At 40.3% G+C, this 23,703-nt stretch overlaps 1 protein-coding gene across 1 annotated transcript; it reads right to left on the bottom strand.

Moving 5' to 3' along the window:
- Nucleotides 1-22,743: 22,743 nt before the first annotated feature.
- Nucleotides 22,744-23,169, bottom strand: LOC142177125 (uncharacterized). Its single transcript, XM_075245590.1, has one exon. It carries the CDS (start codon nucleotides 23,167-23,169, stop codon nucleotides 22,744-22,746), a length of 426 nt encoding a protein of 141 aa, XP_075101691.1.
- Between the last annotated feature and the right edge of the window lie 534 nt (nucleotides 23,170-23,703).

Here is a 23,703-nt window from a genome sequence, read left to right as displayed (position 1 = left end):
GTTGCTTGATATGAAGAAGGATACAACATGACTTTGGATTGGAATGTATTGTCACACCTTTAGTTGATGTTCATGAGGAGTGAACAGACCTGTACAACTGGTGAATGAGCACGGGCTCAGGATGGGTTACTGATTTCGTAGTTATTGTACCTAGTGCAGCGACATTGGATGATGTCGACATGGAATTTCCATAGGTGAGTTATATCCTATGAGCAGGTTAGCAGTTATGTGGTGTTGATGGGGCTGTCACGAAAGAATTCTACTGGTTATCCGGCAAGAGGTCGAATATGTGAATGTGGTTAGTGATTCAGAGTGTTCATGAAAGGTCAAATGGAAGGATTTTGAGGAATTTGGCGAGTTGGTTGTGCAAGATCAGTTCAACGATGAAGAAAGAATCTTGACGGGTTCTAGAGTTATGCAATGGTAGCTTCAAGCTAAGTGGGAGAGTTCCACTGCCTACGGTTGGATTGCATGGTCGGCTAATTGTGAGATTTCTGGTTATCGGCATATTGGTGGGGTATTATGACTAAGGAAGAGAGAACATCCGCAGTAATTTGAGCAAAGGATTGAGGAATGTGTGCTGTACTAGGCCTTATTAACTCATGTTCAGGTGTTGGGAAGATTCAGGATTTATGCTTCGTGTAAATGTGATTTATAAAGAAAGTGATTCAGCCGGGTGCTTCTTGAAAGGGCATTCATGTGCTAGTAGAGCCTGGGAGTTTGATTATATTCGGGACCAAGTCAAAGTGGGTGACTCTCAACAATGGTCCTAGTGGATTCAAAAGTTAAAGTGTGGTGCCTAAAGATATCGAGTCCGTAGTATGGTTAAGTATTAAGCTGTTGCAGCGGATTATAAAAGAGGCTTTTGAGTGTTCTATGTTATCTTCGGTATGTGGTGTAGCAATAGAAGAATGGGAGAAAAATAACTTCAGAATCGTAATGGAAATATTAGAATGGGTGTACCAGTTAAAGATGTGGATGTGCACACAAGGACGGTGTGAGATGGTTCGTGGCTTTTGGGGACAATGTGATCTCGTGAGATGGGGTCACTCAGGATGAGTGCGGATTGAGTTCGTTATATTGATAAAGGAGATGTTGTTATTTCTAAAGAAGATCCAGAGTAAATTAGGAGAAGTCAGGTTTGGTTAGCAATTGTTGAATCGGCATAGTGATGGCAATGATCAACTCCTTCAGTGTGTTGGGTTATTCATGTGATTGGTGACGGTACGTGCGAGGTTTGACGGTCGCCGTAACTGATCTTATTTGGAGGCTTTCAAGTATTATGGCCTGTTATGTGCAGATGAATCGCGGAAGGGTTATGGTGGTTTAGACCACTACTTGAGGTTGGTATTTTCTGCGGATATGAGGATTCAGTCGCGTGTTGCAATGGTTCTCTTGGAATGAGTTAATTAAAAAGTTTCTATGTGATGAAGTGTTTAGCCTATTAGTAGTTCGGAAGTTAAAATGAAATTTTTGTGCTCTTGCGTATTGGCATGATTAAGTGCAGTGATCAGCATAGGATTTGGAAGTTGAGGATCAAGGTTGCGGTTCGATGTTAGCAAGAATGTCACGAGCTCGGATGAGCGAGAAAGAACTCAGATGGTTAGAGCCAGCAGTCATTGTTTTTAGCGTCACCTGAGATTGGTGTCCTGTGTAAGAGGCTTTGAGTAGTGATTTCGGATTTTTGATTTGTTTTACAGCATTTGTGCGGCCGGTGGTATAGATGTGCAGACTTGTTATCTGGTGCGGAAGGTCATGGGAGCACGTCCCATGGGGAGATTGTATAAGTGTGACATGTAGTCACTGGATTGATCGAAGATTGGAACCAAGTATGGAGATTGCGATACTATTGTTCATGTGAGAATTTATGCCTGGAGGGCGCTCGGTTCACTTGGTGGTGGACTGTGGAAGTTTGTTCTGGTTACGATGGTTGTTCTTGTGTGTTATGGGAAAAAGGGTTATTATGGACCCTTGAAAGATTATTAGCCTAGTACTGTGCAATAATAATCGGCTTGAGGTCTGTGGATAGATTTAAATATGAATATGGGCTCTATATCAGGCCTGATGTGTTCATTTCAGCATGGCGCTCCTTGTGGAGGAGTATTCGGACGTTGGATGTCGTTTCGTCATCGGCTATTTCATGTAATACTATATTGTGCCGTGTGAGTTGTGAAACAGCTTGGTAAATTTCTTATGTGTTGGGGTTCCGCATAGAGATGGAATTATGTGAGCAAGATGGCCCTCGAGATTCAAAGCATATACCGCACCTTAGTTGTGCTTGAGTTTTGTAGCGTATGGCGCTATCTGTCTCCCGAAGGATGGTATTATGCACTTAGTGTGCTTGTGGCCGATATTCGGGTATTTTATAGTAATGAGCATTTTAGCTCGGTAAGTATCTCTTTATATGGAGTTTATGTGTGGATTGGGTGGCACGCCGCCACGGGTGTGTTGTTTGAATCGGGTTGCACGCCGCAACAGTGGGATGTTGATTATAGTCCCCTATATCTATTTTTATGTGTTTTGTTTTCCATTTTCTGGGGAAGGTTCATAACACCTTTTCGGTTTTCTAATTAGTTGTGTGGGTTGAGTAGTCCCTTACAGAGATTCGTTGTCCTTATGTATCACGTTCGAGTTCGTAGCTTATTGGCACATTGCGGCATCATATGAGGCTTTTTGTCATGTCTGGGGTGGCTTGTTGCCTGAGCAACTTGTATTGGGTGAGACGAGATTTTTGGGATCTGGGATCAGTGCGATCGGATTATATGAAGTATATTAAAGAGCAAATACCATTATTTAGTTCATAATGGGGTGATGATTATAGTCAAAGGGAGAGATTCAGTGATTTGTTGACTCTGCAGTTGGTTATGAATTTCTACACATCTCTTCCATCGTGGCGGTATTGCAAGAGTTGGAACAAGACTTATATATGTCAGAAGGTGCATTGCGAGCATCAGATTTGTGGAATTTCGGCTATTGTTATCAGAGGATGTTATTATGGTCATGTGAGTTATGCAGTGCATAATGTGAATTCAGCAAAGGTATGCAATCATTTATCGGTGCATTGGGTAGTGATTGATACGGTGCTCGTATGATGGGAACAGGCCTGGCAGAGAATTTCAGATGTTGGAATTGGACACTAAGGCTTATTTGGCTAAGAAAAAAGGGAGAATCTTCAGACTGGCTCGAGCTAGTGTGCTCAACTGAGTTGTGGCAGCACGGATAAGTGCATGAGGTATTAAACAGTGATTTTGGACAACCCCAGAGCAATTCTTAGCACGTTCGAGGACGAACGTATGTTTAAGTGGGAGAGAATGTAACGACCCGACCGGTCGTTTTGAGGTCTAGCATGTCGTTCAGCAGTTTGAGGCTATGAGAAACTTCACTTCAGGTATTATGATTGGTACGCGTGGTCGGAATTGAAATTTTGGATGTTCTGAGTTGATTTGAAATGAAAATTCTCATTTCGGAAGCTTTAAGTTGGAAGAATTGACTAAGGTTGGATTTTTGAGTAAACAATCTCGGAACAGGATTTGAAGGTTCCAACAGGTTCGTATGATGAATTCAGACTTGGGCATATGTCCGGATCGGGTTTTGGATGACCCGGGAGCGTTTCGACGCCTATCGTGGAAGTTGGCATTTTGGAAAAATTTTATAAATTTGAGTTGAAGTGCATTTCAATGTTATCGATGTCCGTTTGAGATTTCGAGTCTGGGAATAGCTCCGTATGGTGATTCGGGTTTTGGGAGCGCGTCCGAAATTGGATTCGGAGGTCCGTAGGTCATTTTGGAGTCATTTAGCTAAGGCTAGAAATTTGAAGGTTTTTGAATAGTTTGACCGGAAGTGGACTTTCTGATATCGGGGTCGAAATCTGATTCCGGAAGTTGGAGTAGGTCCGTAATGTCAAATGTGACTTGTGTGCAAAATTTGAGGACAATCGGACGTGATTTGATAGGTTTCGGCATCGATTGTAGAAGTTGAAGTTTCAAAGTTCATTAAGTTTGAATTGGGGTGCGATTCATGATTTCGATATTGTTTCATGTGATTTGAGGTCTCAAACAAGTTTGTGTTATGTTATTGGACTGGTTGGTATGATTGGACGGGGTCCCGGGGACCTCGGGTGTGTTTCGAGGTGGTTTCAGACCAAACTGAATGATTTGCTGCTGGTGTATCTGGTATCTGGTTTCCTTCTTCGCGTTAAAATTTGAGGACAATCGGACGTGATTTGATAGGTTTCGGCATCGATTGTAGAAGATGAAGTTTCAAAGTTCATTAAGTTTGAATTGGGGTGCCATTCATGATTTCAATATTGTTTGATGTGATTTGAGGTCTCAAACAAGTTTGTGTTATGTTATGGGACTGGTTGGTATGATTGGACGGGGTCCCGGGGGGCCTCGGGTGTGTTTCGAGGTGGTTTCGGACCAAACAGAATGATTTGCTGCTGGTGTATCTGGTTTCCTTCTTCGCGAACGCGAAGGGAGTCCCGCGTTCGCGAAGAGGAACTTTTAGGCTGATGGGATTTGTCCTTCACGAACGCGAAGGTTGAGACGCGAACGCGGTGAAGAACTTGAGAAACCTACAGCGAACGCGAGTGGGGAGTCCCGAACGCGTAGAAGGAAATGAGAACTAGGACTGAGGATGTTTGGCCTACGTGCACGCGAGGCTGGGTATGCGAACACAAAGCAGTGAGGGCGGAAAGCTTCACGAACGTGTCGTGAGGAACGCGAACGCGAAGGGGAAATTGGGGGCAGTGTGTCTTTGGCCTTCATGATCGCGATGGTCTTTCCGCGATCGCGAAGAACGGCAGACCTGGGCAGTGAAGTTTTATATACAGAATTTGGCCATTTTCCTCCACATTTCATTTTGGTTGGTCAACTTTTGGAGCTTTTGAAGAGGATATTTCATCATCTATTATGAGGTAAGTAATTTTCGCACATTGTGAGTTAAATAGATGGTTTATATATGGATTTAGACATGGAAATTTGTAGAAATTATGGGATTTTGGTAGGGAACCTAGAAATTTGTATTCTTGGATTTTGTTCACGCAATTGAGCATGAAATAGAGAATAAATTATATATTTGAGATCATGGGGTTATGGGTAAAGTTTATCCTCGAAAATATTTGAAATCCGGGCACATGGGCCCGAGGGTAATTTTATCAACTCTTCGAACGGAGTCCGTTTGTAGCTACAAACTATGCCTATGTCCGGGTAGTTTTAGGCTTACATCATGCCTTGTTGCTTTTGTTGTTGAATTTATGTCTATTGCTTTCCTTGAAAGGAGGCGGGATTGAGTTAGCTTACTAAACGTTTTGAAAGGAGTTGAAATTGAGGAATAGTTTAGAACTTAAAGGTTTTCATTTTAACTTCGTATTTTTGAAAAGAATTGAGGAACACTATAATAATTTAAGAAATCTATGTGTAACCTCGTCGTATGTATGTTTCGCGAGTGGTGTAATTTCCTTAAAAAGCTACAAGCTGGATTTCCCTTATTTTAAAAAGAATCAAGAAAGAGATATGATTTTAAATGTTAAATTTATATTTGACCGCGTCGCAAGTATGATCCGCGAGCAGGAAAATTCCTTAAACTTATATTCGACCGCGTCGCACGTATGATTCGCGAGCGGGGTATTTCCTTCTACCACTCTTATGGGATCAGGCCGTTCGCCTCGGCAGGACTTATGTACCACACTCTCATGGGAGCGGGCCGTTCGCCTCGGCAGGTTAATAGATATATCTATGGTTCGCGTCGTTCGACCCTCGACAGTGCAAAATGTTGGATCGGGCCGTACGCCTCGGCATTTCCTCTCTCTCTCTCTCTCTCTCTCTCTCTATATATATATACTTTTATATTGGATCGGGTCGTACGCCTCGGCATTTCCTATATATATATTATCCTCGTGGAATCGTGCATAACATTTGGCAAGAAGCCAGTGTATCTGATGGTTTTTCCCTGATTTGAATTATGACAACCACCTCTTTGATGAGATCCACTACATCTATATATATATATGCTCCGGTTACGGAGGGAACTCGCTAGTTGAGAGCTTGAGTAAATTGTAAAGAGGGAAATTGTACCACGCATTTTATACTTCTCTGTTTCATATATTTACTCTGTCTCATATTTATTCACTTCTTTACTGTACCTTATATTATTGATGGCCACAGTAAGTGTCGGAGTCGATCTCTCGTCACTACTTCTTCGAGGTTAGACGGGATACTTACTGGGTATGTGTTGATTTACGTACTTATACTACACTTGCTGCACGTTTCGTGCAGGTACATATATGACTAGTGACCTTGCGGGCGCGGCGGCGCAGTTATCACGGGGATTTAGGTGAGCTGTATCTTATGTACGACCCGCAGCTAGCAGAGTCTCCTTTAGAGTATTGTATTTTCTTTCCTGCCCAAATTTGTATTCCGGACAGTTATTGTATTTTATTTTAAATTCCCAGAAAATGCTCATGCACTTGTGACACTGTTAGAATTGGATGTTCTTTCCTGGGATGATTATGGGATGTTCAGTATTAGAATTGGAAAACATTGTTATTTATTCTGTAGATTCATCTTTTACTAGATAATTTGAAATAAAATTTATGATTTCAAAAATATTAAAATGAGAATTTAATTAATTATTTAGTGTTGGCTTGGCTGACATTGGTATCCGGCACCATCACGGCCTTTAACGGATTTCGGATCGCGACAGGTAAAATTCCATTCATGGCGAAGACACCCTTTGAATCCGTAGCACTTCAAAGTTCACAAGGGTCTCATGGACCCCTAACAGTGTTTGTGTCAGGGAGAGTATCTCAACCACAAAATAAATCTTACTCCTAAATATCCTTAACCACTCACACTTACTCTTCCCTATAGGTTTAAATGCCAATGAGGCAATCATTGTAAGTTTCAATACAATTTTAACAATAATACACAGGTTTGAACATGTGCACTTCTTACAAAAATTGTTTAGAATATAACAGATAACACCAGCGAGATCATAGGCCAGTCCCAAATGTTTGGTACACTGTCATACACCTTTAACATGCTCAAGAGTACTCAAAGAAATCAGTTACAGGCGCAGATAAATAATGAAAACATAAACACGCTATTATAAAAACTCAAAGAGGGAAAATCATGTGATTTGAGGGGTAGAGAAGATGCATGTACATTAATTTTACGAATCCCACTGGTAGATTCATACTTATGGGAATTCTTAACTGCAGTCATATACTTTATCCATCTCCACACATAGTTAAAGTCTACACATAGATTAGCACTTCATTTCTCGCTTTTATAGGGGTTAACAATCCACTTCAGAATCCTTAAAGAATATCAACAGGAATACTTAAGCAAACAAATTGGTCCTTACTTAAACAAATGATATGATCTCTAAAGAAATCTCTCATTCATTCTAGGCTCATTAGAAGTTAATGCACAGTATTACACTCAACCGGGGAAGATAAACATCAGAGGATCTCTCCTATGTTTATAAGGGAATTACAGTTGACTTATATGGATTTAACAAGGTTATGTGATAACAGAGGCACAAACATGAGCATGTAAGACAAACAAAGTTCTTTTAAGAACATGCTGAGTGCAGTAATTCTCAAAGATTTAATTCAAACACATACATAGGAAATTCTTACAAGATCACATTACCAACATGGTTTAGTAACAAACATCATGGAGTCAGACTAACAGAATCATTTATAGAAGTTCAGGACAACGAAAGCTTTTATAAAGGAGGCATGGATCTATTATACAGGTTAAGTGTATAAGCTTTGACTTAATAATGTTTAGCTTAATATAATCAATTCAAATACTATAACTCTTAACCTAACTTTATCTTTTAATCAGGTTCTTGAAGATAATCTCAACATAATTTGATCTAAGTTAACAATAGTCGACAGGATACTTACAGGATTAACTGCAGAGATTTAGTAGAACACAACCTAATTACCTTAGGGCTTTACTTATATAGTAAGAATCATATACGGGATCGAGCAGTTATGAAAGTTGAGAGAAAACCATTTACACTGATCATTCTAGTATTACAGAGTCACAAAAACACTTCAGAAGGAAGAAATTAGTTCCAATGACCTATGATGATATACCTAGACCAAGATGTCAGCCTTGTTGTTTTATCATTAAAGGGTCATATCTATTTTAGTTTAGTTTGTCAGGTGAACTATTTCAAATGTAAACAACATTAAGGCAAATTAGTATAGCATACATGAGGGCCATAGTAGAACATCAAGGAGGTCTAAACTCAAGATAGGTACATAGAATCATTTAGAGTTCTTTGTTAATCACAGAAACTCAGCAACACATAGACTACTCAACTCAAAGACACATTCATTAAGATTACAAGAGTAGTCTATTAGTACATGGTTTTGTTTTTAGATTGTTAAAGAAATATACAACTCCAAAGTTTAATAATCGATCATAAACTAATGACAAACACAGTAAGGCAGAGATAACTAATTATAACATATCATAAGCAGAGTTAACTAACAGAAAATAATAGAATAAGCATGGTTTTAATTAAATGATTGAAAGAGAGGAAAGATCAAGGCTCACTGACCTTCCTTTGAGCAACAAACCAAACAGAGATTTTCTTAGCCGTTTAAGAATGAAAACTTAAACCCCAATCAGTGTAAACTCAGAACCGAAAAGAGGAAAGAAATCAAAACTTAGTTAGGAACCCTAGCTTCAATTTTGTTACTTAGAACTTTAGGTGTAGTTAATAATATTTCTGTAGTTAGGTTGTCTAGGTAAGAACATTGAGGCTTCCTTTTATTGTGGCATACAATGCCGTAGGTTTCAACAGATGCAAAATGATAGTGGAGTGTGACGGAGAGTTGATGATGTGAGCAACATCAAGTGAAATCGGAGAAGGCAGAGGTGAAAATAGTCGGGATTTTACCTGGGAAGAGGGAAGGCTGACCGTTGAAAACAAAACTCATCGGACAAAGCAAAGAAACCCAAAGGTCATTGCATTTGACCTCTGGGCTTCGAATAAACATAATGTGATCCTGAGATATGCTCATGCATGCTCTAATTTGATCACACCATAAGGGAAATCTAAGACTTGAAGTTGCATCTTTGAGTCTAGGATTTCAGATTTGGGCGTTTGAATTTTAAGTGATGAATCGGGAAGAGAATCAACTAGAATCACGGCTGGGGAATACATAAGAGATGATTTTTCTAGATGACTCAAGACCTTGCACGAATTTATGCAAGGCTTTTGATGGCTTGGTTCTGTGTGAGTTGAGAGAATAGAGAGAGGAAGGGGAAAAGGCGACGACCGAGTCAAGGAATGAAATGATTAGGTTTTTAGCTAGGTTTGGTCATCTCTACGAGTTAAGAGAGGTGGGGGTGATCTGAACCGTTGGATCTTTAGATGAAAGTCCATGATAATTCAGGTCCTAATGTTTTAACATAATGAAATATAAGGATCATTGGATCTCTGGGTTTTGACGGTTGAGATTGAATATGAAGATGTGTTTAAAATTAAAGAGAAAAAAAGATAAAATATGAACTGCTGATTAGATGAATCAATGGCACAGATGGCATGTGCTTCTTATGTGAGTGGTGAAGAAGGGTGATGTGGCAAATTTTAATTGGTTTGAAGAGAAGGCCATAGATTGCCAAGGTAAAGTGAGGAGGTTTTTAGACTGGGTCAGATTAGGATTGGGCTGGGGTATTAGGCTGGTTTTGTCACGACCCCAAACTCCTTCCGTAGGATGTCGTGATGGGACCTAGTCTCTAAGACTAGGTAAGCCGATTACTATAACAATTAAGCCAGTTTTTAACAAAAGATAATTTTAAACGGAGTTAAATATGAATACCGATACAAGAGCGAAATGACCCCATGCGACAGTAATTATAACAACCTCCCAAGACTGGTAATACGGAGTAACGAACTCTAGCTATGTACATGGAAATATCTGAAAGATCGAAATACAATACTTTTCAAATAACAAGCTGACAGTACAATGAAAGGAAAGAACTCCAAGGTACTGCGACGACCAAGCACTTCTACCTTGAATCCTCGCAACCAATAAGCTAACTCTTCCCGAGTTCTATATCTCCAATACCTGGATCTACACAAAAATATGTAGAAGTGTAGTATGTGTACACCACGGTCGGTACCCAGTAAGCATCAAGACTAACTTTGGTGGAGTAGTTACGAGGTATATGTCAAGACACTCACTAGACCAAATAACCTGTGCATTAAAGAAGTATAAAGCTAATAACGGAAAACATAAATCAGTAGATGGAAACAAGAATTGACGTGTGATATAAACAATAAAGCAATAAGAACACCATGAAAGTACCATTGAAACCAAATAAAGAACACAAATGACAACCAATTAATCAAGAGGTTCTAACATGAGTTCGCAACGAAATTACCCAAGATACTTCCTCTCATAGTTACAAGTCACGGGTCTCAACCCACCATCATATGCTCACGGAACCTTGTGCCCTCATCTCAAATCACAATCGTACGGACGACTCACGTGCCGATATCTCAATCCACCCGACATGATAACAGGCTCACATTCACAATCCGCCCGACATGGTCACAGGCTCACAATCACAATCCGCCTGGCGTAGTCACAGGCTCACAATCAGAATCTGCTCGGCCTGGTCATAGGCTCACAATCACAATCCGCCCGGCATGATCACAGGCTCACAATCAGAATTCGCCCGGCAAGATCATATGCTCATAATCACAATCTGCCTGGCATGGTCACAACCTTAACAACAACATGAAAATAGATAAAGCAAGAACACATGGACATGATAAATGAATGTCAAGTTTCATACTCCTGAGCTAGTATAAGTGGCATGCTACGATGTATGCTTGTGCGAGTGTACTACTACAGCCCAAGTCAACAAGTAATATCAAAGACATCGAGTAGCTCATCGAAGCAACACAAGTCACGTAATGTGTATGACATACACAAGGAAAAACACACCATCACACGAATATCATCAACAAAGGCCCCCAAGCCATCACACATCATCCCTGACATTACCACCCGTATCTCTCTTGTAGCCGCCCATATCACTTCGCCCCGGCAATATCATTAGCCACCCTGATCTCTCTAATAGCCACACGTATCACTCAGTATAATAGCCACCCTTATTGCTTCGCCCGGACAATAACACAATAGCCACCCTTATCAATCCGTACATTCAAGAACAGTGGGATGCCACCCTTATACTCCACATAACAACAATCAAACCACATAATAATTCACAAATGCTAACATCACAACAACAGGACATATCAACTCGTAACACAGGTGCCCATATGCCACAACCTTTCCAAGGATCCAACAATATCAATATTTTCACAACAAATAGCCCACGGCTCAAACACAATGTGTATACAATTTCAATAACAACAAAATGAACGTGAAAGTAACTGAACCATGAACAACGCCCCCTTTAAACATATCTTCAATTAAATAGACTAAAAACTTTCGATAACCTCACTTCCAATTAATTGTTTAAGGGTAAACTTGACAGTGAAAGTATTTTCCATGAAATGGCAAACTTCGGCTCCTAGTGTATGAATTAGGCTAACAATGAAAGAGATGGTGCGAACTAGTACTATGTCTAAATGCATTTGAATAACCCGGCAACAAAAGGATATCATGTACAACAATTTCAACTAAGAGTAACTCAACAATAAAAGAAATCACATAATGATAAAAGCGGTAACAACTTCAAATAAAGCATATAAGAGAAAACTCGACAAGTAAATAATGTGACATATAACGACAACTTCAATAAAGCATGTGATAGTAGACACGACGAATAAAAGACACAACATTTGCTAACAATTCCAAGTAAATATATGAAAGGAGCCTAAGAGTCTAAACCGGTTAATTTTCACCTATAAGCCCGAGTATGTACTCCTCACCTCGCGTACACGACTTTCACATAACACAAACGACTCAAATCCTAAGGGGTAGTTTCCCCCACACAAAGTTAGGCAAGAAACTTACCTCAAAGAAGACAAATCATACTCTAAAATGACCTTCTTGTGTGAAAAAATCTCTAGACGACTCAAATCTAGCTAAAATAACTTAATATCATAAATAAAAACCATAGGAAACAATTACATATAATAAATCTTCGATCTTTAATGAAAACTAGAAAGTCAACCCAAAAGGTCAACCGGGCCCGCACCTCGGAACCCAACCAAATTCACAACCTCCTAACACCCATTCCGATACGAGTCCAACCATACTAAAAATATCCAATTCCGACATCAAATTGTCCTTCAAATCATCATTTAAATTTTTGAAAGTTTATACAAAATTTCTCATTTTCTCCCATTCAAGTGACTAATTTAATATTAAAAACAAAGATGGAATCATGAAATATAACCAAATCCGGATAAAGAACACTTACCCCAACACAAATCTTGAAGAACCCCTCCAAACTCACCCAAAACCGAGGTCTACAACTCAAGATAATATAAAAATAGCCAAACCCTCGATATATCATGATGTTGCCTAGGGTTTCCGCATTTGCGGACCACAAATGTGCACTTGCGCTCTCGCATTTGCGAGCCAACACCTGCACCTGTGGTTTCCACTTAGCAGGACAGAACGCGCACCTGCGCAAAAGGTGATGCACCTACGGCATCGCAGAAGCGCCCAAACGAACTGCAGAAGCGGACCAAATCGCATTAGCATTCCCAAATCCGCAGATGCGCTAACTGCACATGCGATCCTCCATCCGTAGAAGCAAGAATTCTACCCAGGGCTCAACATCGCAGAAGCGGCACAAAGCACGCAGAAGCGGCCCCACTCCTGCACTTCAAGACATGCACGTGTGAAACACCAGAACCAGACCTGCCCAAAAACATAGAAATGATCAGAAACTCATATTAAACACACCTTGGGCCCCCGGAACCCCGTCCAAACATACCAACAAGTTCCATAACATAACGCAGACCTGCTCGAGGCCTCAAATCTGATCAAACAACATCAAAAATATGAATCGCACCTCAAATCGAATGTAATGAACTTATGAACTTTCAACTTCTACGACCTGCGCCGGAATAACCTCAAATCAATCCGGAATAACCTCAAAATTTGCATGCAAGTCCCAAATGACATGACAAAGCTATTTAAACTTTCGGAATCGTAAACCATGCCCGATATCCACAAAGTCAACTCCCGGTCAAACCTCTCAACCTTCCAAACCTACACTTTCCAACTTTTTCCAAAATGCATCAAATCAACCTATGGATCTCCAAATCCAGATCCGGACATACACCTAAGTCCAAAAAAAACAATACGAAGCTATTGGAATCATCAAAACACCATTCACGAGTCGTCTACACAAAAGTAAAACTCTGGTCAACTCTTACCATTTCTGCTTCTAAAACAAGAATCATCCTTCCAAATGAATCCCGAATCATCCGAAAACCCAACTCGACCACACACACAAGTCATAATAGATAATACGATGCTGCTCGAGACCTCAAGCCACTGAACATGATGCTAATTCTCAAAACAATCGGTCAGGTCGTTACATTATCCCTCTCTTAAACAAACGTTCATCCCCGAACGTGCCATGAACCATTCCGAAGTCATAAAATTACTGAATGTTCTCACCATACATATACTCGCGGGTGATCCCATGTCACCCCAATCCACATAGGATCGACAATACTATCTCAACTGAAAATTATTCCTTCTACCCATACTAATAAAGCTTAGAACTAAACTTTTCACTATCTGGTCATCTCTCAAAGATACGATTCCCACACCAACACACGGTATCAACCTCAACCAACAGCAACAATTTATGCATACACCTACAAGGTATAACCATATGATGTAACACATCACATATATGCCCATAACAACATTTCTGACCACCATAGCTGCCCATAATCAAATCCAACACCGACAAATAACCTCATCTCAGCTAAAACATTTGCCCCAAACCTTCAAAACACTGACAACGATTCTAGAAATATGAAGATCTCATAACCATTCACCTAGATCAACAAGCCACACCCAACTCCACCCGGGCAAACACCTTGCAAGCTAAAACCCAATAAGCACAACACGAATATGACTGAATATTGAAAGAGAATCACATGAGAGAATCATTAAACAAGCCCGGTAGAAATAACTCACTATCAGTATCGTACTACAAATCAATTCTACAAAGGAGAATCAAAACATATGAACTAATCACAAGGATCTCATCCTAATACAACTCCACCGCGGCACGTAGCCCAGTTTAAACATATCAAACCACATGAAAACATAAGGATCCCATCCCAACTCTGAATTACAAGTAGAATACACATCATACAAACTAAAACCTTCCAGTAACTTAATTTTGCGGAACAAAATCATAACATGTAACGGATTCCCTATACCGGCAGAGCATCTAAATCTTAAATCTTAACCAAACCATCCAGAAATCACATCAAAACCTACCGTAATTAGTAACAGAAGGTCACTTCTAGTCTCACAGATCACAATAGTGAACAAAAAAAATGATAGACACGGGCTACCACTGTAGAATCTCCCAACAGGGGTAAACACATAAATAGAGTGATAAATCATGAAACTCGCCCATATGTGAAGGAAGATAGGAGGACTCACCCTGATAAGTAGAACTGAATCAAAATAAGAATGATGCTCCTCCATAACAAATTGAAACCATACCTGTAACGACACCATATCGTGCAGCGGCCTCATCCTACCATAGAAAGCATATTAACGGGCTGGGCCTCCCCTTCTAGGGCCCTCTATCCGCCTGTCATCCACCCCTAGCTAGCTGTGCAGATGGTGTAGAAAATGGAATGGAGCCCATAGCCCGACTGCTCTAATGAAATCCACCTCTCCCAAGTTTGGGACAATCTCACATGATATGCCTAGTATCACCACACTCATAACAACCCCTCGACGGGCGTGGCTTCTCGTATTGAGTCTGTGCCGAATGAGTGGAATAACCGCTGAAGTACAGACTAGACTGGCCGACTGCCCGGGCCTTCACCATGATAGGTCATAGCTGAAGAGTAGAATCCACTAAACCCTCAAGAACCTCGAGACCTCTTGGTCTACTTATCCTCCCTCTCCTCACCCTGAATACGCTCTAACCCCCTGGCAATCTCCATAATCTACTGAAATGGAGTATCAATCTGCAACTCCTGAGCTATGCAGAATCTTAGATCATAACTGAGCCCCTCAACGAATCTGCGGACTCTCTCTCTCACTGTAGGAACCAAAGTAAGTACATGACGGGATAACTCACTGAACCTGATGGCATACTTTGACACCGTCATGGAGCCCTACCGCAGCTGCTCAAATTCCGTAAGCCACATATCCCGGAGGGTCTGGGGAACAAACTGCCTCAAGAACATCTCTGAAAATTGAGCCTAAGTGGGTGGTGTTGCATCGGCTAGTATACCCTCCTCATAAACTTATCACCACTAATACGGTGCTCCCGACAGCCAAAATGTAGTAAAAGCAACTCCATTCACCTCTACAATACCCCATGGTATAGAGAATACTATGACACTTCTCTAGAAAGCCATGTGCATCTTCGGTAGCTGTGCCACTGAAAGTGGGTGGACAATACCTCTTGAACCTCTCAAGCCTCTTCTGCTCCTCCTCTGATGCCCCTGGCATGACCTCAGGCTGAAACAGAATAATAGGATTAAATCTGCAAAGTGCATGGTGCAACAAAGATCAATCCCTCCGGAGCCAATGTACCAAACATGCTTAGGAACAATGCTAAAGTATCCTGAAGTGCGGGGGTAACAACACGTGCCTCTGGTACTAGTCCCCCACCTGGAGCTACTGTCGGCTCCTCAACTGCTATTCTGGCAGGTGATCTAGCTACAACATGTGCCTCTCCTTGGCCTCTACCTTGTCCCTAGCCTCTCGCAGCTCTATCAGGGGGCGTAGGTATGTGCTCGGTTGATCTTGTAGCGCTTGTCCTCACCATCTATGAGAGAATAAAGATACAAATGCTCAAACTTCGAAATCAACAAATCCGTACGACAGTAATGAAAGAAGTGGAGGTTTCCTAATAGTTCCGTAGTATCTCGAAGATAAGTACAGACATTTGCGTATCGATCCACAAGACTCTACTAAACTTGCTCGTGACTTGTAAAACCTATGAACCTAGAGCTCTGATACCAACTTGTCATGACCCCAAACTCCATTCGTAGGATGTCGTGATGGCACCTAGTCTCTAAGACTAGGTAAGCCGATTACTTTAACAATTAAGCTAGTTTTTTAAAAATGATAGTTTTAAACAGAGTTTAATATGAATACTGATACAATAGCGAAATGATCCCACACGGCAATAAATATAACAACCTCCCAGGACTGGTAATACAGAGTGATGAACTCTAGCTAAGTACATGGAAAGATCACAAAGATCAAAGTACAACACTATTCAAATAACAAGCTGACAGTACAATGAAAGGAAAAACCTCCAAGGGAATGCGATGACCAAGCAGCTCTACCTTGAATCCTCATAACCAATAAGCTAACTATGCCCTAGTTTGATATCTCCAATACCTGGATTTGCAAAAAAATGTGCAGAAGTGTATTATGTGTATATCATGGTCGGTACCCAGTAAGTATCAAGACTAATCTCGGTGGAGTAGTGACGAGGTACATGTCAAGACACTCACTAGACCAAATAACCTATGCAGTATAGAAGTATAAAGCTAATAAACGAAAGCAGAAATCAGTAAATGGCAACAAGAATTGATGTGTGATATAAATAGTAAAGCAATAAGAACACCATGAGAGTACTGTTGAAACTAAATAAGGAACACAAATGACAACTAATTAATCAAGTCGTTCTAACACAAGTTCGCAACGAAATTACCCGAGATACTTCATCTCATAGTCACAAGTCACGGGTCTCAACCCACCATTATATGCTCACGGAACATTGTGCCCTCATCTCAAATCAAAACTGGACGAACGACTCATGTGCCGATATCTCAATCCGCCTGGCATGATAACATGCTCACATTCACAATTCGCCCGACATGGTCACAGGCTCACAATCACAATCCGCCTGGCGTAGTCACAGGCTCACAATCACAATCCGCTCGGCGTAGTCACAGGCTAACAATTATAATCTGCCCAGTGTAGTCACATGCTCACAATCACAATCCGCCTGACATGATCACACGCTCACAATCTCAATCTGCATGGCATGGTCACATGCTCACAATCTCAATCTGCATGGCATGGTCACAACCTCAATAGCAACACGAAAACATATAATACAAGAACATATGGGCATGATAAAATGAATGTCAAGTTTCATACTCATGAGCTAGTATAAGTGGCATGCTACGATGTACGCTTGTGCGAGTGTACTACTACAGCCCAAGTCAACAAGTAATATCAAAGACATCGAGTAGCTCATCGAAGCAACACAAGTCACATAATGTGTATCACATACACAAGGAAAAACACACCATCACACAAATATCATCAACAAAGGCCCCCAAGCCATCACACGTTATCCATGACATTGCCACCCTTATCTCTTCGGTAGCCGCCCATATCACTCCGTCCTGACAATATCATTAGCCACCCTTATCTATCCGATAGCCACCCGTATCACTCTGTATAATAGCCACCCTTATCGCTTCGTCCGGACAATAACACAATATCCACCTTTATCATTCCGTACATTCAAGAATAGTGATATGCCGCCCTTATGCCTTGCATAACAACAACGGTGAAATGCCACCCTTATACTCCGCATAATAACAACCAAAACCAGACAATAATTCACAAATGCTAACATCACAACAACACGATATATCAACTCATAACACAAGTTCCCACAGGCCACAACCTTTCCAAGGATCCAACAATATCAATATTTCAACAACAAATAGCTCACGACTCAAACATAATATGTACAGAATCTCAATATCAACAAAATGAACGGGAAAGTAACTCAACCAGGAACAACACCCCCTTTAAACACATCTTCAAATAAATGGACTAAAGACTTTCGATAAACCTCACTTCAAATTAATTGTTTAAGGGTAAACTCGATAGTGAAAGTATTTTCTATGAAATGGCAAACTTCGGCTCCTAGTGTAAGAATTAGGCTAACAATGAAAGAGATGGCGCGAACTAGTACTACGTCTAAATACATGAGAATAACCCGGCAACAAAAAGGATATCATGTACAACAATTTCCACTAAGAGTAAATCACATAATGTCAAAAGCGGTAACAACTTCAAATAAAGAATATAAGAGCAAACTCGACAAGTAAAGAATGTGACATGTAACAACAACTTCAATAAAGCATATGATAGTCGACATGATGAATAAAAGACAACATGTGCTAATAATTTCAAATAAATACATGAAAGGAGCCTAAGAGTATAAACCGGTCAATTTTCACCTATATGCCCGAGTACGCACTCGCCAACTCGCGTACACGGCTTTCACATAACACAAATAACACAAACGACTCAAATCCTAAGGGGTAGTTCCCCCCACACAAAGTTAGGCAAGATACTTACCTCAAACAAGCCAAGTCAATACTCTAAAATGACCCTATCATGTGAAACAATATCCAGACGGCTCAAATCTAGCCAAAATAACTTAATATCATAAATAAAAACCATAGGAAACAATTCCAGATAATAAAGCTTCTCTCTTTAATGAAAACTAGAAACTAAACCCAAAAGGTCATCCCCGGGCCCGCACCTCGGAATCCAACCGAATTCATAAAATCCAAATACTTATTCCGATACGAGTTCAACCATACCAAATTATTCAATTCCGACATCAAATCGTCCTTCAAATCATCATTTTACATTTTTGAAAGTTTATAAAATAATTCTCATTTTCTCCCATTCAAATTAGTAATTTAATGTTAATAACAAAAGATGAAATCATAAAATATAACCAAATCCGGATAAAAAACTCTTACCCCAACTCAAATCGTGAAGAACCCCTCCAAAAATCGCCCAAAACTGAGGTCTACAACTCAAGATATGTTAAAAATGGCTAAACCCTCGATATATCATGATGCTGCCCAGGGGTTCTTCCGCATTTGCGGACCACAAATGCTCACCTGCACTCTCACTTTTGCGAGCCAACACCTGCACCTGCGGTTTCCACTTACCAAGTCAGAACATGCACCTGCACAAAAATTGTTGCACCTGCGACATCGCAGTAGCACCCAAACGAACTATAGAAGCGGACCCTATTGCATCAATGGTCAAACATCCGTAGAGGCGCTAACCGCACATGCACTCCATTCGTAGAAGCAGAACTTCCTCCGAGGGCTCAACATCGCAAAAATGGCACAAAGCACGTAGAAGCGGCCCCGCTCATGCGCTCCAAGATACGTAGGTGCGAAGCACCAGAACCAGACCTGCCCAAAAACATAGAAATGATCTGAAACTCGTCCGAAACACACACGGGCCCCCCCGGAACCCCGTCCAAACATACCAACAAGTTCCAAAACATAACGCGGACCTGCTCGAGGCCTCAAATCACATCAAACAAAATCAAAACTATGAATCGCACCTCAAATCGAACTTAATGAACTTATGAACTTTTAATTTCTACGGCTCGTACCGAATCATATCAAATCAATCCGGAATTATCTCAAATTTTGCATTCAAGTCCCAAATGACATGACTGAGCTATTCCAACCCTCAGAATCATAATCCGAGCCCGATATCCACAAATCCAACTCCCGATCAAACCTTCCAAACATTCAACTTTCGCCAAAATGCATCAAATCAACCTACGAATCTCCAAATCCAAATCCGGGCATACGCCTAAGTCCAAAATCACCATACAAAGCTATTGGAATCATCAAAACACCATTCCAGAGTCGTCTACACAAAAGTCAAATTCCGGTCAACTCTTACCACTTAAGCTTTTAAAATGAGAATAATCCTTCCAAATCAATACCGAATCATCCAAAAACCGAACTCGACCACATACGCAAGTCATAATACATAATACAAAGCTGCTCGAGGCCTCAAGCCACCGAACATGACGCTTCTTCTCAAAACGACCAGTCGGGTCGTTACAAGCTTTTAGTTTAGGAAATAGCCATTTCGTGTTTAATTGTGGAATTACAATTATAACTTATTTAGCCTTTAACCTTTTTAGAATTAATTTAAATAGAATTAATTTATTTCAACAAAATGTAGTAGAAATTATGATCATCAATTACACTATTAATTATTGTTATTAGTTATTTAATTATTATATATCTAATTTTCCTATTTATGACTATAATTTCGGATTTAGTTTGAAATAGTAGGCTATTTTACTAAATTTAATAAATAACCTTATTAAATTAATTATAAACCTATGTAATGAATGTAAAAGTTATTTTAATAGCTTCAAAAAAAGTAAGAGTAATATGTTTATAATTATATAATACTAAATTATTAATTTAACACCATTAATTACTTAATTTATATAAAAAATAGGTATTTATGAATTAGAAAATATTTTCAACAAATGTATTGAAAATTAATAAGTGTAAATAAATTAATTTTAAAAAGGAGGGTCAAAATGGGTCGTCAATAGCTACCCCTCTTTGACCAGAGACGATAAAAGAGTTTTTGGGCAAAGAAATCGATTCAAGACCAATTTTGTCCCGACTTTAGGCATACATTACAAGAATGGCATATGGATTTAAGGAAGATTATGAGTTGTAGAATTAGGGAAGGAGTTAAGGAAGACTTTGGGGAATGTTTTTGGAGAATTGGCTGTCGAATTTTGGCTTGGAATTGTTTACTTACCTAGGGCTTAACGTGGATCCGGCCTCATGTAGTTCTAGAATGATTATTTGGAGAAGGCGATGCTTGCTGGAAATGCCCCATTATCGTATTATGCCGATACTACAAGATGAAAGATTTTGGTACCCATGATAGCTCTAAATTGCAGCTTGATTTGAAAGATTTGATGAATTAGAGTTCCACTGATCGTATTTGAGTTTGAGTTTGGATCCTTGGTCCGCTTATGAGGTTGTTGTCCGTCATAGCATTGTAGCATGGTTTTCTGCTTAGAAGAAGTTCCACGTCGCGATGTTTGGTCCAACAAAAACATAAAACATACACATACCCATATATCGTAATGCATATATGTTAAGATGTAATGTAAATGATGTAGGAAAGATTATGTCTGGCTGCCGGCTATCCGTTATTTGGGATCTGGGTGATATGATACTTAAATTTGACTCAATTATTAGCCAGGTTGTGCATCGTTCCGCAACTGTCGTAGCATTAAGTCTCCTCACGATAGGAGTATCTCTACGCGATGGGAGTAGTAGACTTGTAATGTAGAATGTTTCTCCACATGATTGGAATATCTCCACGCGATGGTAGTATTTGTATTGAAATGTAAAATATCTCCGCAAGATGGAAGTATTTCCACACGATGGGAGTAGTTGCATTGAAATGTAAAGTATTTCCGCACGATTGACGAAGTTGGCGATGAAGTTTGATACTTCTACTTGTAATCTCCGACATACCAGAGTGACATTGTGAAACGCTCTAGTTGGCGAAGTGAATAGTATGCTATATACAAGGCTTTGATTGGCAAAGCCGACGGTTCAGTTAGTACAGGGAGCTCCGCTTGGTTGAGTTGAGGGTTTTCTATATACATAGATCCGGTTGGCGGGGCTCTCGACTCGCTACATATAAAGTTCTTTTCTTGGTTGAGCACACAGTTTGCTATTTATAATGTGCTCCGATCGCGTCGGAGGCATAGCTTAGGAATACCTGCAAAGAATTTGGGTTTAGTCTTTAGTCATATGAGGAAATAAATTAAATAATGAAAGAGAGATAAGAGTCATTAGAGAGTAGCGGGTCCATTATTACTCAGAGCGTGCCCCAATATTCTTTGCATCTGGTTGGTTCTGCATACCAAGAAATATTCTTAGCAAGGGGTGTTGGTTTGTGTTGATCGTAGTCCTGGCCTTGCCCCAAGTCTGGTGAGATTATGCCACGAAGTTTGGTATGTAGAATTATAGTGTTTTAAGAGAAAAGATTTTGAAGATTGTCTATTTTATGGCAAATGTCGTTGTTCTGGATTATGACGTGTTTAGAAATTTCCTCAGAAGCGAATGTTGTTCCTGGATGACTTTGTCCCATTGAGGTTGAATCAGGAGATGCCCTTGGTGACATAGCTTCTTGCTGTTGCGATTTCTTCCTAGTCTAAACAAATGCATTACAAAGGTTTTCCTAGGGTTATGACCGAACCTTTTCAGGTTGCCTACCTATCCGAATGAAATCAGGTCTGAATGTAGTTTGAGGGTATTAATATGATAAATAATAAGATGATGACCGAGCCTGACTCAGGCAGCCTACGCATACGAATAGAATCAGGTCAAAACATAGTTCGATTATAATATATGCAAACTGATAGGAATTGAAGAATAAAGTGGCCGAGTCTGACTCAGACTGCCTATGTTTCCAAATGGAATAAGACCAGAACATAGGTAAATTACAACAGATGACTGAATTCGATGAGGATTGCCTACGTATTCCTGTCGGAGGAAATCAAGTCGTAGTGTATTTACGAATACATACAAAAATGATATTTGGATTTTCTATTACAAATAAAGGGGAGAGACCGGACCCTGCGTGGGTTGCCTATATATCCCACAGTGGGAATTCAGGTCGGGCATAGTTTTGTTAGCCAAACCCTAATTCTAATGTCCTCAAATGTAGTATTTCTTGATTGCATCTGAGTTGATGGGATTTGTGTTGACTCTTTTGTCCATCTCTTCTAGGATCAGAGCTCTTCTCGACAATAATCGATGGGCCACGTAAGGACCTTGCCTATTTGGTGCGAACTTTCCCTTGGCTTCTTCTTGATGAGGGAATATTTTCTTCAGCACCAACTGCCCTGGTGTAAATTGCCAAGGTTTCACCTTCTTGTTGAATGCACTCGCCATCCTATTTTGATATAGTTGACCATGGCACACTACGTCCATTCTCTTTTCGTCAACGAGCATGAGTTGCCCTTGTTCGATCCGTGTCCATTCTATGCCATCTAACTTGTCCTCTTGAATGACCCTCAAGGATGGTATATCAACCTCTGTGGGTATCACAACTTCGGAGCCATATACTAACATGTATGGCATTGCCCTAGTGGATGTTCTGATGGATGTCTGATAACCTAGCAAGGCGAAGGATAATTTCTCGTGCCATCGCATGTGGTTGTCCTTTATCTTTCATAATATCCTTTTGATAATTTTGTTGGCTGCTTCAACTGGTGCATTCATTTGTGGCTTGTAGGCTGTTGAGTTACGGTGGACGATTTTGAATTTCTCACAAATCTACCTCATGAGATCACTGTTGAGATTGGCTGCATTGTCAGTGATGATCGATTATGATATTCCAAAATGGCAGACTATATTGTTACGTATGAAATCTGCCACTACTTTCTTTGTGACAACCTTGTATGTAGAAGCTTTGACCCATTTGGTGAAATAGTCGATGGCCACCAAGATAAAGTGGTGTCCGTGATGCGGTGGGCTCTATAGGTCCAATTACGTCCATTCCCCAAGCGGAAAACGGCCAAGGAGAACCCATTATGTTTAGCTCATTAGGTGGAACCCAGATGAAATCCCCGTCAATCTAGCACTAGTGACACTTCTGCACGTAACAAATGCTAT

This window comes from Nicotiana tabacum, chromosome 23, assembly GCF_000715075.1.
Source record: "Nicotiana tabacum cultivar K326 chromosome 23, ASM71507v2, whole genome shotgun sequence".
Taxonomy (NCBI): Eukaryota; Viridiplantae; Streptophyta; class Magnoliopsida; order Solanales; family Solanaceae; genus Nicotiana; species Nicotiana tabacum.
Note: the sequence above shows the minus strand (reverse complement) of the source record. Positions and strands in the feature narration are given on the sequence as shown.